Source organism: Pseudorca crassidens, chromosome 1 (genome assembly GCF_039906515.1).
Source record: "Pseudorca crassidens isolate mPseCra1 chromosome 1, mPseCra1.hap1, whole genome shotgun sequence".
Lineage (NCBI taxonomy): Eukaryota > Metazoa > Chordata > Mammalia > Artiodactyla > Delphinidae > Pseudorca > Pseudorca crassidens.
In genome coordinates, this window is record NC_090296.1 from 105,372,361 (window position 1) to 105,388,944 (window position 16,584).

Here is a 16,584-nt window from a genome sequence, read left to right on the forward strand (position 1 = left end):
AACAAGAGAATACACTTTCTTCTCAAGCGCTCATGGAACATTCTCCAGGATGGATCATATCTTGGGTCACAAGTCAAGCCTTGGTAAATTTAAGAAAATTGAAATTGTGTCAAGTATCTTATCTGACCACAACGCTATGAGACTAGATATCAATTACAGGAAAAAATCTGTAAAAAATACAAACACATGGAGGCTAAACAATGCACTACTTAATAACCAAGAAGTCACTGAAGAAATCAAAGAGGAAATCAAACAATACATAGAAACAAATGACAAAGAAAACACGATGCCCAAAATCTATAGGATGCAGCAAAAGCAGTTCTAAGAGGGAAGTCGATAGCAGTACAATCTTACCTTAAGAAACAAGAAACTCTCAAATAAACAACCCAACCTTACACCTAAAGCAATTAGAGAAAGAAGGACAAAAAAACCCCCAAAGTTACCAAAAGGAAAGAAATCATAAAGATCAGATCAGAAATAAATGAAAAAGAAATGAAGGAAACGATAGCAAAGATGAGTAAAAGTAAAAGCTGGTTCTTTGAGAAGATAAACAAAATTGATAAACCATTAGCCAGACTCATCAAGAAAAAAAGGGAGAAGACTCAAATCAACAGAACTAAAAATGAAAGAGAGGAAGTAACAACTGACACTGCAGAAATACAAAGGATCATGAGAGATTACTACAAGCAACTCTTTGACAATAAAATGGACAACCTGGAAAAAATGGACAAATTCTTAGAAATGCACGACCTTCTGAGATTGAACCAGGAAGGAATAGAAAATATGAACAGACCAATCACAAGCACTGAAATTGAAACTGTGATTAAAAATCTTCCAACAAACAAAAGCCCAGGACCAGATGGTTTCACAGGCGAATTCTATCAAACATTTAGAGAAGAGCTAACACCTATCCTTCCCAAACTCTTCCAAAATACAGCAGAGGGAGGAACTCTCCCAAACTCATTCTACGAGGACACCATCACCCTGATACCAAAAACAAAGATGTCACAAAAAAAGAAAACTACAGACCAATATCACTGATGAACATAGATGCAAAAATCCTCAACAAAATGCTAGCAAACAGAATCCAACAGCACATTAAAAGGATCATACACCATGATCAAATGGGGTTTATCCCAGGAATGCAAGGATTCTTCAATATATGCAAATCAATCAATGTGATATACCATATTAACAAATTAAAGGAGGAAAACCATATGATCATCTCAATAGATGCAGAGAAAGCTTTTGACAAAATTCAACACCAATTTATGATAAAAACCCTCCAGAAAGAAGGCATAGAGGGAACTTTCCTCAACATAATAAAGGCTATATATGACAAACCCACAGCCAACCTCGTGCTCAATGGTGAAAAACTGAAACCATTTCTATGAAGATCAGGAACAAGACAAGGTTGCCCACTCTCACCACTATTATTCACATAGTTTTGGAAGTCTTAGCCACAGCAATCAGAGAAGAAAAGGAAATAAAAGGAATCCAAATCGGAAAAGAAGAAGTAAAGCTGTCACTGTTTGCAGATGACATGATACTATACATAGAGAATCCTAAACATGCCACCAGAAAACTACTAGAGCTAATCAATGAATTTGGTAAAGTAACAGGATACAAAATTAATGCACAGAAATCTCTGGCATTCTTATACACTAATGATGAAAAATCTGAAAATGAAATTAAGAAAACACTCCCATTTACCATTGCAACAAAAAGAATAAAATACCTAGCAACAAACTTACCTAAGGAGACAAAAGACCTGTATGCAGAAAATTATAAGACAATGTTGAAAGAAATTAAAGATGATACAAATAGATGGAGAGATAAACCATGTTCTTGGACTGGAAGAATCAACATTGTGAAAATGACTATATTACCCAAAGCAATCTACAGATTCAACGCAATCCCTATAAAACTACCACTGGCATTTTTCACAGAACTAGAACAAAAAATTTCACAGTCTGTATGGAAACACAAAAGACCCCGAATAGCCAAAGCAATCTTGAGAAAGAAAAACAGAGCTGGAGGAATCAGGCTCCCAGACTTCAGACTATACTACAAAGCTACAGTAATCAAGACAGTATGGTACCGGCAGAAAAACAGAAATACGTATCAATGGAACAGGATAGAAAGCCCAGAGATAAACCCACACACCTATGCTCACCTTATCCTTGATAAAGGAGGCAAGAATATACAATGGAGAAAAGACAGCCTGTTCAGTAAGTGGTGCTGGGAAAACTGGACAGCTACATGTAAAAGAATGAAATTAGAACACTCCCTAATACCACACACAAAAATAAACACAAAATGGATTAAAGACCTAAATGCAATGCCAGACACTATCAAACTCTTAGAGGAAAACATAGGCAGAACACTCTATGACATCAATCACAGCAAGATCCTTTTTGATCCACCTCCTAGAGAAATGGAAATAAAAACAAAAATAAACAAGTGGGACCTAATGAAGCTTAAAAGCTTTGGAACTTATTCCAAAGGCAAAGGAAACCATAAAGAAGATAAAAAGACAACCCTCAGAATGGGAGAAAATATTTGCAAAAGAAGCAACTGACAAAGGATTAATCTCCAAAATTTACAAGCATCTCATGCAGCTCAATATCAAAAAAAGAAACAACCCAATCCAAAAATGGGCAGAAGACCTAAAGAGACACTTCTCCAAAGATGATATACAGATTGCCAACAAACACATGAAAGGATGCTCAACATCATTAATCATTAGAGAAATGCAAATCAAAACTACAATAAGATATCATCTCACACTGGTCACAATGGCCATCAACAAAAAATCTGCAAACAATAAATGCTGGAGAGGGTGTGAAGAAAAGGGAACCCTCTTGCACTGTTGGTGGGAATGTAAATTGATACAGCCACTATGGAGAACAGTATGGAGGTTCCTTAAAAAACTACAAATAGAACTACCGTATGACCCAGCAATCCCACTACTGGGCATATACTCTAAGAAAACCATAATTCAACAGTAGTCATGTACCACAATGTTCATTGCAGCTCTATTTACAATAGCCAGGACATGGAATCAACCTAAGTGTCCATCGACAGATGAACGGATAAAGAAGATGTGGCACATATATACAATGGAATGTTACTCAGCGATAAAAAGAAACGAAATTGAGTTATTTGTAGTGAGGTGGATGGACCTAGAGTCTGTCATACAGAGTGAAGTAAGTCAGAAAGAGAAAAACAAATACCGTATGCTAACACATATATATGAAATCTAACAAAAAAAAAAAACAATGGTCATGAAGAACCTAGGGGCAACACGGGAATAACTACTCAGACCTACTAGAGAATGGACTTGAGGACACGGGGAGGAGGAAGGGTAAGCTGGAACAAAGTGAGAGAGTGGTAGTGTATATATGGACATATATACACTACCAAATATAAAATAGATAGCTAGTGGGAGGTAGTCACATAGCACAGGGAGATCAGCTCGGTGCTTTGTGACCAGCTATAAGGGTGGGATAGGGAGGGTGGGAGGGAGGGAGATGCAAGAGGGAAGAGATATGAGGATATACGTATATGTATAACTGATTCACTTTGTTATAAAACAGAAACTAACACACCATTGTAAAGCAATTATACTCCAATAAAAACGTTAAAAAAAAAATCATGTAGCCCATACAGTTGGCCCACACATCTCCTTCATAATTATCATTCTTCCTACATCTATATCTCACTCTGGAGCTTAATATAGCATATGGGGAAAATGATGTTAAATCCCCATAATGAAATAAAACTACTGTTTTATACTTTATTCTCCCTTTGAAAATTAAAAGCCAAAGAAGAAATACAGAGTATCAAGAATAGTGTTTCTCAAACTCTGTTCCGCAAGAAATGTTAATAGGTATTGAGCAAATAAAGGGTTCAATAGCTAAATAAGTCTGGGGAATACATATAATATCATTACTTAGAGATTTACAATGTTCATTAGCATATTAAAATTTCTGAGGAATCCTGTTGTGAAAAAGAAACAACGATTTAATTTTGTAAATCTAGGCCTTTACCAAATTCATTTACCAGTAGCAATTGGTGGGGGGGGGGGGCGGGCGGGAACATGTATTAACAACTGATGGAAAATTGCCGGGGAAACCCAGAATCGAAAGATCTTGCCAGAACTCCTCAAGGATAGGTAGCAACCCAGTCACAACATAGGTGATCCCAAATTTATTTGGAAATTCTACTTTTATGATCTCTCCCAATGAAGAACCACAAGCCGATTTCATGATTATCTAATGACTAGAATGGAAAGCAAAGTGAGCACCAATGCTGAATAAACTGACATGCCAGTTTAATCAATAACAAGAAAATGTAATGAGCTAATTAGTGAGGTGGCAAAACTTGATTACATGATCATACTGAATAAATCCACTGACTTCTGGTTTTGGCAAAGGCGCTGTTATTGTTCTTTCAAGCACTTAAGAACAGGATCAGTGATGCATTAAACTTTTCAGCCCAAAGGATGACTTAACTGCTTCAGGAAAAGAACCAGTAAGTAAAACATCAGAGTTCAAGAGATGGGTATAAGCACTAATACTGGGTCCCAAAAATTACGTAGCAGAACTAAATACAGTTCTTTGCCAGAGTTCATATATCAAGCAGTAAGTGTCACTACTGCTTCCTCTATCCCTGGCAGCTATAAAAAACCACTCCTGGTCAATGATGCCAACATGTCTTATAATATGGGAGCTAAAAGTGGGAATAAAGTTTGAAGAGAAAGAGGAAAACAAGATTATGAGTCATCAATCTTCTTTATCAGTTCAAACTCATCTTTTCCCCTGCTCCTGATAATTACCTTTCCCAGAAGGTAATTCTTAGCCTCGAAATATCCAATCTTTTGGATATTCTTCCACTCATTTTCTCTTTTTTCCTTCATTCCAAGGTTTCCTATTTCTAGCTATCTTTCAGAATTTTCATGTAGGAACCACATCATCACCAGAAAGGAAGCAAGGAAAAGAAGTGGAAGTTTCACAGGTAATTCAGCATAAATTACAAATTAATCATGTCATTTGGAACAATGCTGCTTCCCTTGCAGAACAAATCTAACCAATGTTCTAAGTCATAATCTATCTTTTCTCTAAAACAACATTAAAGGAATAAAAACTGGCAAATCTCACCTGATGCTTCATGTAATGATGCATATAGGGTGTTGCAATTTTAATAACTTTGAGGCAAAACGGACATAGCAAGTTCTTAGTGTTTTCATGGGATGTTCTAAAATGAGTTTCTACATCAGAAAATGATGATGATCTATAATTGCAAACCTACAAAAAAAAGAGATTTAGTTTAACTTGAAAACTTATAATGATATCCAATTTCAAAGTTAAGAATGATAGGTCACTTGTTCAGAAGAATATTTTGTACTATTAATTCAGCTCTGATGCCTACGCAACCAAGAATTCCATTAATGCAAACATCGAAAGATAATCTTTGAGACAGAAGCGTCATTACCTTTCAAAGCTTAAGGATACTTCCCCAAATATAACTACATTCCCTTATTTTTATCAGATATTTTATCTGTCACCCCCAATCTTGACTTGAGTTTTCAAACTCTGACACCTCTGGTACTATAAAGTTCTTCTGCTATATAAAATAGCATCTTCCTTTAGATTATAAATGGCCTCCAGGCTATGGAAGTGACAATTTATTTTTATCTTACTTTCTCATTCCTCCAAATTCTGGAAAAATACTAGTCCCAAAGCATTTGGTAGGGTTCTCTGAAGTAAAAGCATTGTATATTTCCCTTGTATGCCTACATTCTTCCCTACAGGGTAAGATAAGTTCATGTTTGTCTTTCTGCCACAGGGCTTTTCTTTGTCTAGTACAGGAGTGGGCAAACAATGGCCTATGGGCCAATTCCAACTGTCTGCTGACCCTACATAACAATGTATGAGTTATGCCAAGGGACTTCCTACTAATAAATTATTTACAGAAGATACTTTAATTTTAGCAACCAATTTTATCGAAATGGTTAGAAAAATAAAATATATTTCATGATGTGAAAATTATATGAAATTCAAATTTCAGTGTCCATAAATAAAGTTATATTGAAACACAGTCATACCCATTCATCCACTTATTGTCTATGGCTGCCTGTGTGCTACAATGGCAGAGTTGATTAGTTGCAACAGAGACCTATGATCATCAAAGCCTGAATACTTACTATCTTGCCCTTTATATAAAAAATTTGCTGATGCCTGGCCTAATAGGTTTAAATCTTGTAACCAAAACAAAAGATAATAAACAAACCAAACACGATGTATACAATAAAATATGTGTATACCTGGCAAATATATGGCATTTCACCAGGTTTATGATTGTCCTTCATATGTTGTAAAAGAATATGCTCTGTTTCAAATGATAATTCACATATTTTGCAAATGGCTGAAAGTGGGGGAAAAAAGACATTACACCATTTTAAGATATATATATACACAGAAGTATTCAATCATTATGTTGTACACCTGAAACTAATACAATGTTATATGTCAATTACACTTCAATTTTCTTAAAAAGTATCCTATCGAGGCAAATAAACAAAATCAGATATATACATATGTAATTCATTTTGTACATCTATATCAACAACAATAATAACAGTAGTAGTATTGGTGGTGGTGGTAGTGGTGAACAGTTCCATAGTTGTTAACTGTGTGCCATGCACAGTTCTAAGGACTTTACTTACATTAACTCACTCAGTTCCCATCAAAACATTATGAAGCAGGTATTTTTATTATCCCCATTATTCAAATATTAAGTGACCTGTCTGAGATCACATTAAGATCACATATTAAGAGGCAGAGCTTGGATGTGAACCCAAGCTGTCTTGCTCCAAAATCTGTGATTTTAACTACCGTTGTATTTACTTTTCTTATTCAAGTTTAAAAGAAGGGCACTGATTTCATATTTGAAAACTATTATCTGAGGCTTCTAATTTAGTCCCCCACATGTAATGCACAGGTTATTTACCATAGTGAATTACTTACAAGAGGGACTTTAATTTCAGTAACTAATTTTATTTAAAACTTTATATAAGTTAAAAATTAACTTTTTCAACTTTACTCTCAAATTTCAAAGTCATCTTCTTATTTTTCTAACACACTTGTTCAGAGTTCAGTAACAAACTTTTCTCAGAGTTTACATTGTTAAAATCAAAATACTCAATACTTAAATGAAATTGTAACTTACTAGAAAATTCATGGGGTGTGTGTGTACTTTCAATGTGACACTGCAGTTGAAATGGTGTGGGAAACTGACGGTAGCAGTGCTGGCAGGTGGTGTGGTTTTCCCAGCTTTCACTGCTCTGCTTCTCAAGTTCCAAATGATGTTTCATGTGGTTCATAAACCTATAAATGATTGTCAACAGGTGCAAAAATTCAGATTTAAAAACAAAAATCTCACAAATAAGTACTTGAATCTAAATCTTAAAATTAGAGATATGATTACTGAAAATAAAATCTCAAAAGTCCTAAAGTCCTCTAGAAAAGTGTGCACTTTAAATAATCACTTTTATTAAGTAACTAAGTCAACATCTTTTCATCCTTGTTTTAAAATAAATAGTTATTATGAATTTGAAATATCACTAATTTGCTCTCTTGATCATTTCAGATTATTAAAATTTTTTTAAAGATAAAACAGCAGGTTTCTTCTCCATACAAGAAATACTACTTACATTTTTAAATAAAATACTGAAAGGAAGGAAACTCTACCACCAAAAGCAGCTACAGAGTCATGAGAGAAATCTCTTAAGCTATGAAGATATACATTAAATTCTAGCTGCTTAAAAGACAAATTACTGGTATTTTTACTTGTGTCTTGGTTTCTAAATGCATGTAATAGCAATTTTAATGCCTACAATTACAAGAACCTTTTGTCTTATTTAATGATACTGGTTTACTGTTAGCAAAGACTGTTCATTTTAACTTGCAGACTGTGCCCTTTGTAGGCAACGTCCATTTTTCAGTTTTACATTCTGCTATTTCAGCTTCCCTAAAAAGGCTTCTTATGAGCAGGAACTATGACCTTCCACAACAGAGAGTGCAATATAAATGGGAATGCCTATTTAAAAGAGCTTACTGAAGCTTTTTGCTGAATTTGAAAGTAAAGTTATTCAATCAAAATAACAATTTTTAGACGGGGTCAACTATTAACAATTACTCACTTTGAGTCACTACAGGAAATAATGTTGAAATTAAGTGATAATATCATCAATCTGGAAAGCAATCATCATAAAGGTTATAACATTTATTTTTTTTCACACCTCACATAACGCTACTCTTTAGTACAGGTTATGGTACACTTTGAAATATCTTTTAGACTTCCTTTGGTTTTTACACCAGCTCTACAAACACCTATAGGAAATCCTAGTCTTGGCTAAATATTTAGATATAGAGAAAATGTCATGAGCCATTAAACGCTCAGCTTACGACTTTCAGCAATTAAAATGTATCTAAATAAAATGATTTCTTAACTAGCAAGCTTTCTCTCAGTTATTATATGGGCCCCCATCAGGAGCTCATACTACTTAAACCAACATGGAAATGAGGGAAACAAAAAAAGCAAACATCTTGCAAGGATATTCACAGAATAAAATAAACCTGTTCTGGGTGACACTCAATGTAGGGGAAAAAACACCATACGCTGACAAGGCAGAGAACAGAAATCTACAGCTATCAGCTTCTTACCATTCTCTACAAATATCAATTTACCCTCCCAGTTTTTACTACCAAGGTAAAATATTACTTAACATGTTGAACTTCTTTGGTTATAAATTGTTTTCTATTAAGGTTACATTTACTAAACAATCAGTATTTCAAAAAAAGCTCAATTCCTGGATGTTACCAGGTACTGCTTGCTTAAAATTTCTAGATATTAGGACACTCTAGAAATATGTAACTAGTATTCTGAAACAATAACAAAAAAAAGAAAATTTTTACTTTCATATGTTTAATATTAATGTGTTAATCTCAAAGGAAAATAAAAAAAACTACTGCTGAAATAAATTCTAATATCATATATATATAACATTTAAGAATAACAAAGAACTAAGCAGGGGAGCCATATTTCTATGCACTTTACTATATTAACATGATTTTTCTCGTGTATTTTACTATTAAAATGGTAAAAATGTGAAAATAGGGGAAAGAGTTCTATTGTAATATTGTTTCAGTGTTATATCTCGAAGTACAATATTCCTTCTGTTAAGCTACTGGGATCATTAGCTATTGATGGCTGTTAAAACTTGATGAAAGGAGATAAATGTGAAAACTTATATGAAATAATATACGTAAAAGAATTTTTAAAACTATAAAGCACTACCATAAAAAAATAATTATTATAGGAGTTTATCACAGTGTATTTCAGGGTTTTTCTATATGCTTCTTCTTGGACCCAAGAACTCACAGGAAAATAAAACAAATGCTGGGTCTACAAGTAAACTACAGGTACCTAAGAATGCTAATTACAAATAATAGTCACCAAGGGTAAATATAAAAAGTTATGCATACGTATGTTTGTACACACACATGCCTCAACTGATGGAAGTACATTGACATCTGCAACTTACTTTGAAATGCATAAAAAAACCCAGATAGTTTGAAGGAAGGATGAATAGCTATATGATGAAGCAAGTACAGTTAAATGTTAATGATAGAATCAAGATGATGAGTATACAAGTGTCCATTACAAAATATTTTTAAATTTGTTGAATGTTGAAAATCTTTATAATAAAATGATGGTAAAAAACCTTACCAAATATAAATGTCAAGCTATGTAACCAATAAAAATATCAATCAATACGTCTTCTCATTTTATTCTTGTAACTAACTCTTTTATGGGATTTGAGCATTAAACAAGATTAGTATATAAGAGGTCAAACTGGACAAAACATAAATAAGTGGTTCTTCTTGTGGTGTGAAAAAAAATAAAATTCAAAAGCAGCTAAATATGAAAATTATCTCATGAAAATTCCTAGATCACTGACAATATAGGTAAAAGAAGTTAATTTTGTTTTATTTGAAATAAAGTTTGTCCTTTCTTAAGTTATTTTAAAGAAATACAACTAACTGGATCCAAGAGTCAACTCTAAAATATAAGAAAGGACAAAAGCTTTTTAACAAGAGAATATGTCTTCATTCTTAGTGCAAAGTGTTAAAATCTCTTATCTAGAATAACGTTTAAAAATGCAAGATAAAGATACAACATTTATATCTGTAGCATTCCAATTTTCAAGTAGAAATAAAAATAAATGCTAACATACCTGATATTATTTTTAAGAATTTTCAAGCAACTGAAGCATTTAAAGGTTGTGTAAGTCTTCTGTTCTTCCTGGACATCTCCTTCATGTTTTCCATAATAAAAGTCATTAACTAACATGATCAGTTTTCCTTTTTCTGAATCAACAGTCTTACTTTTATTTGCTGTACTTGAAAATTCTGTTTTAGCCAGTCCCAAAAAGTTATTTATCATGTCTGGACAACAGTACTGAAAGAGAAAAAACAGAAGTCTTATTTATCTCTTAAAACAATTAGAAACCAAAAATACGGTTCTTTGTTTACAACTAAGGTCAGACCATGTAAAACTATGCTTGGCGATATATCTGGAAAAATATTCACCAAAAGCTTGTGGTGCGTATACATACTCTCAAAATCTCAAACAATAAACATCTATTATCTTAATTTAAAAAAAATTTTTTAAAGAAAGAAAAGAAAAACCTTAAAACCAAGACTCGACTATTGATCTAATAGTCTTTTCCTTATAATTTCTTTTCAGATGTAAATATTTAACAACATTTAAATTAAAACTAAACATTGTTCATATCCATGCCATGACAGAGTACAGAATGGAAATGTAGTTTTACATGCTATAATGTATATGTTTAACTATATATATACTAAATATCATAATATCTGGTTGGAACTGGATATTGAGCACAGCTAACCTGCCATTCCTTAGACTCAAGGTGCTAAAAAATGCATAGGGAAAAAATAAAGAACCATCGGTCATGTCTTGAAAGCTTCAACAGTTACATCTTGAAATCTAGAATGCTTATATATTTGACGGGGAAATTTAGTTCCTCATCTGGAAAATCAAGATGTCATATAAACTGGTTCCAATATGAAACACTTTCATACATGAGCTTTTTTTTTTCCAACAAGATAATTTATTGTACATAATTTTCAGTTTTAGAATATCTCTAAGGCAGTTTTACTCAGAGGGCTATCCAAGGAAGACCTGCATTAGAAAAACCAGAAGTGCTTGTCAAAATGCTAATTCCTGGGCCTACTTCAGACCAATAAGCCACAAAGTCTAGAGGTAGAGCCCAGAAATCTATATTTTTTAACAAGGCACCTACGTAATTCTTTTACAACATAAACCAACTGACTTAAACTCTTCCTAAACATGTTAGCTCATAAATTAGTAGCATCATAAGAAAGTCTGAAAATCTAAACACAACTCTATTCCATTTCTAAGAATAACAAAATCCACTTCCTCTCCTGCCATACTGAAATGTTACATTATTGGTGAAACTTTCTGTGTCACATGAGAAGCTGGACTTTTGATGCAAGACAGACCTATAATATTTCCTTCGATTGCACTTATTTTGTTCACTTGTCAATTCTGAAACCTACAGAGGAAAAGAACACACACAAAAAATCTGAAATAGATCCAAAAGAGAGGAGAAAAAAATACTAAATAAAATGAACTGACAAAAAAGTGACATAATTTATGCTTAGGAGTTAAGGTTGCACCCATAAGCTTAATTAGGATAAGGGTATTAATTCTCTAAGACAACATGACCCTCTGTAGTCTACCACTCTGAATAAACACAATTGAAATGAAACCACAATAAAAAGAGGGAAATGAGAAAGGTTTTGCTACCTATGTTTCTAGATTCTTCTTGAGACACATAATATTTAAGAGCTCAAACTTAAGAAAGTCACACTGGGGTTTCCCTGGTGGCACAGTGGTTAAGAATCCACCTGCCAATGCAGGGAACATGGGTTCGAGCCCTGGTCTGGGAAGATCCCACATGCCACGGAGCAACTAAGCCCATGCACCACAACTAGTGAGCCTGCAATCTAGAGCCTGCGAGCCACAACTACTGAAGCCCGTGCACCTAGAGCCCGTGCTCTGCAACAGAAGAAGCCACTGCAATGAGAAGCCCACGCACTGCAACAAAGAGTAGCCCCCACTCGCTGCAACTAGAGAAAGCCTGCTTGCAGCAACGAAGACCCAACACAGCCATAAATAAATAAATAAATAAATAAAATTTATTTTAAAAAAAAAAGTCGCACTGTTACAAAGGACTTTAGAAAGCTAAAGTCTAAAAATGTTGTTTTGACTTTAAGGACAAATGGAGAAAAGGATGAGTCAGAGTAAACTCACCAACACTATTAGAAAAATGATTTAATATATGTCTTACTACAAATGATGTGTATCAGTAACATCATTTTGATAGACAAAATTCCTCATCTTGGGCTTCCCTGGTGGCGCAGTGGTTGAGAGTCTGCCTGCCGATGTAGGGGACATGGCTTTGTGCCCCGGTCCCGGAAGATCCCACATGCCGCGGAGCGGCTGGGCCTGTGAGCCATGGCCGCTGAGCCTGCGCGGCCCGAGCCTGTGCTCCGCAACGGGAGAGGCCACAACAGTGAAAGGCCCGCGTACCGCAAAAAAAAAAAAAAAAAAAAAAAAATTCTTCATCTTATCTGCAGTTTTACTATAGGGATGATCTCAAACATCAATTGGAAAAAATTATAATGCACAAAATGACGTAATACAGAATAGTCTCACTAATTAGAAATGTGGAAAATCTTATATACTCAAACATTAAATCTGGCTTTCAGACTGTATGAGTTACTCTGAGTCATATTTGAGAATTGATTCTCTTCTGAAATCTATAAAATAATCTATGTAATCTACAGTAGAGTGTGCTGCAAGGTTTATATTCTCCAGAAATGTCTAATTTAGTACATCTATAAACGTTTGTTACCCTAAATACTCATAAATGCATTATAGACGATATTTGTTTGCTGTTCTTCCAGTTTCTTTTTTTGTTCTACAGAAAAGATAGGACCAGATTTTAAAAATAAACATGCAAATCTCATTCACAATATCCTTTAAACAATGTTTCATATTCCTATAAAATAGCTGAATGATAAACCACTGACAACCAAGAATGGATGAGGTGCACTGAAGAAGGTTGGGGGATTTAGTAATTGAGAAGACAGTATCTTACAGAAAATATCCAAAAGGCAAGAAAGTAAGTTAAGAAATGAGAACTAGGCTTAGATTTAAAGTTTTATGGTAAGACAGAACAAGTGATGGATGGCACGGCTGAGCTATGGCCCAACACTAACTGGTCACCTTTTATTCAGCCCTAGTACCCTTTTGGTTCTAGCCCTTCACTGTAACCCCAGGTTCATCCCTCATTTCCTGGGTTAGTCATTCTGCAAATATTAAACACTTTAATGCCATATACTATAATTTGACAAACAGTAGATAACATCTAAACACCATTCTAATCTTTACTCCTCCCAATAGATATACCATGTTCTGTTGCTTTGTTAGTACCTAAAAATTTAGATGGGATTTCCAGAGCAAAGAAGGGGTACCATTTTTAAATAGTAAAAAAAACCTTCTCATATGGTCATCCTACATAAGTCAACATTTTTCCCTTCTCCTTGTGAGATACATCCAAAAAACCACAACAACCAAATTCCAAAAATTTAATTTTCATTAAAACTCAAAGTCAGAATCCACAGACTCCACAACATATGAAAGCACTACCAAAAGCAGCCAGATCAGGCAGAAGACAGGCAGCTGGAAGCCGACCAGAGAAGTCAAAAGAACTCAATGTTAACAGACCTTAGAAAGTGTCAGGAAAACATATATTCTAAGGTGAAATACACATCATGAAGTGCAAATCTATGTTCTTTGTTTGCAAAACCAAGTGTAGGAGCTGGAGCAAGAAGGATGGCAGAAATTCCTCAAACCTCATTCAGTACAGAGAAACAGAAAAGGAATGCTACATATAAAATCAGACACACAAGTTACACTTACAGGAAGAAGTTGTATAAACCAGCTAATAGGCTGTGAGATTATCCTGGCAACTTATGCTTCCCAAAAGGAGCTTTGTACAAAACAACTAACCCAAGAAAATCTAACTTGTTCAATATGATAGGAACTTACATCTAAACAAAAATACTTTAAGATAAACTGAGGAAGTGTAAAATTCTCACAAAAACACCTTAGAGCAGATGCAGATGAAAATAGGGGCCAAAATTTTTGCCATAAATTTAAAAAAACTTAATGAAGCAACTGTGTCTATTCGGAAAACCAAAAAGCAAGAAGAGATGGCAAGACATAAAGAGTGGCAAAATCAAGAGTAAAAGTAGAGAAAAAAAATAAAACCAGATAGCTAAACACAAATTAGAAAAGTACACAGGTGAACAGATGTTGGAAAATAAAATAAATTAGAAAAGCTTAGTAAATTAAAAGAAAGAGGGAAGGGGAGGGGAGAGGAGAGGAGAGAAGAAGGAAGAGAGAAAGAATTAAAAGGATTAGGAAGAAAATCACAAATATGCCAAAGGACATTGAACAAATGAACAAATGAGTACTGGACAACACCCAGCCCCCCAAATAACAAAACAATTGTATGGAATTTAAAGATACAAATCAAGAAAACTGCACTAAAATAAAGGAAGACACAAATTTACAAGCTGAAAGAACATGCTGTATGTCAGAGAAGATTGATCCAAAATTCTCAACACGAAGTCACTGTAGAATTATCAGTCTTTCAAAATAAAGAATCCTCTGGACAGCCAGGCAAAAAGAGCAAATCATTTATAAAGGGCAAAATAATTCAAACTTATCCCAAATTCTTAACAACAACATTAGATATTGTAAAACAAAAGCAACATTAGATATTGTAAACATTAGATATTGTAAAACAAAAGCAACACCAGATATAAAGTGGGATCCAACTTTATATCTGGCCAAACTGTCTTTCATGAATGGACTATAGTCAAACTGTTTTGAACATGAAAGAACTCAAAGAATACTGTTCTCAGGCCCTTCCTCAGGAAATTACTATGGGATGAACTTTAGTCAAACAAGAGATAACCAAAGGAACCATAACAAAAAGACTGGTGATGAGCACTGAATATATTTACTGTGGAAAAGGATTAAAACAAATATGGACATAAGGTTAAGAAAACTGAATGAAAATGTCATATGCCCTGACAATGGAAAAATGATACAACCAACAAATAAAAACTAAAAGGAGGTAAAAGGACAATAAGTATGAGGTAAAGAGAGTTCATAGATTGCTTTACATATGGTAGCAGTATATCAAGGAATATAATTTAGAGCTACCAAATAAAGAAGTGCAGATATGAGCATTTTCAATAGTACAAAGAAATAGTACACTCAAAGATAATATTGACTAAAATCAGTAGGAGAGGAGAAGGTAAGGATGGGGTTAAGAATAGGAAATTTAATGCTACTTTAATCAATTTTAATAGCAGAGAATAGCCAAAGGAATAGAAGACTACTGGAATTATATTAACATTAAAATTAGAAGGATAAAAAGGAAAACAAAAATACAACTTCCCTAAAAACCCAAATTACATACATGTAAAGCAACAACATAGTAAAAGAAAGAAAGAGAGAGAGAGAGAGAGAGAGAGGAAGAAAAGAGTTAGCAAAAAATTGTGACAGAACCAAGATCAAATAAACCTATCACATCTATGAAAATAAGTAAATTTAACTGAACTACTGAAACAAAAAAGATTTTCATTATAGGATCACAACTTTCTGCTTAAAGCAAGAGGCATACTTAAAACAAAGCCACTCAAAAGGGTTGAAAATAAAAGGATAAACAAAGAATACACTAGGCAAATAGAAACCAGAAGAAAACAAGGGGTGAGCCTAAAAGTCATTAAACTTTAAAACAAAAAAGGACATTTTATAAAAATGCTAAAAACAGGACATGCTAAAAAAGGACATTTTATAAAAATGCTAAAAACTTTAAAACAAAAAAGGACATTTTATAAAAATGTGAAGGATGCATTCACAATACAGTTATGAAAGAGATTCATCTGTATCACAAATAATAGCAACAATCTTAAAACAGAATTGCAATAAAGCAAAAAAATATATTGGTGGTGAAAGATGTGGATTGAGATGTGGTATTTCTCAATCCATGACAGAGCAAGTAAACAAAAAAATAAGTTATAGAAATCTAAATAATGTAATTAATAAGCTAGATCTGGTTGATAAATATCAAATTCCCTAAAAAGAAATAATGTACCTATCTTCAAGTTAAATAGCCCATACACTTGTCAAAAGGGGAATAATAATAAGTATTTGGGAGAACTTGAGCTTTTTACCATTAAGTTTGAATACCAGTTATGCCAATTAACTGGCTATAAAACAATGAGAAAAATGTCTATCTCAAAGAATTTTCTAAGGATTAAATGAAATATGTATTTAAAGCTTAGCAGTCTCACATGGTCTCAGGTAAGTATATTGTTGTTA

At 33.8% G+C, this 16,584-nt stretch overlaps 1 protein-coding gene across 18 annotated transcripts in view; it reads right to left on the reverse strand.

Moving 5' to 3' along the window:
* Window positions 1-16,584, reverse strand: part of ZNF280D (zinc finger protein 280D) — a 241,069-nt gene that overhangs the window by 70,666 nt on the left and 153,819 nt on the right. For all 18 annotated transcript variants that reach the window (XR_010945860.1, XR_010945861.1, XR_010945857.1 and 15 more), the window contains 4 exons: window positions 10,304-10,527; window positions 7,234-7,391; window positions 6,329-6,429; window positions 5,163-5,309 (listed from right to left, as the gene is read on the reverse strand). Coding sequence is in view for 13 of the 18 variants with exons in the window: in XM_067747902.1 (XP_067604003.1) it covers window positions 5,163-5,309; window positions 6,329-6,429; window positions 7,234-7,391; window positions 10,304-10,527 (630 nt within the window). In the remaining 5 variants the exon portion in view is untranslated. The remainder of the gene's footprint in view (window positions 1-5,162; window positions 5,310-6,328; window positions 6,430-7,233; window positions 7,392-10,303; window positions 10,528-16,584) is intronic.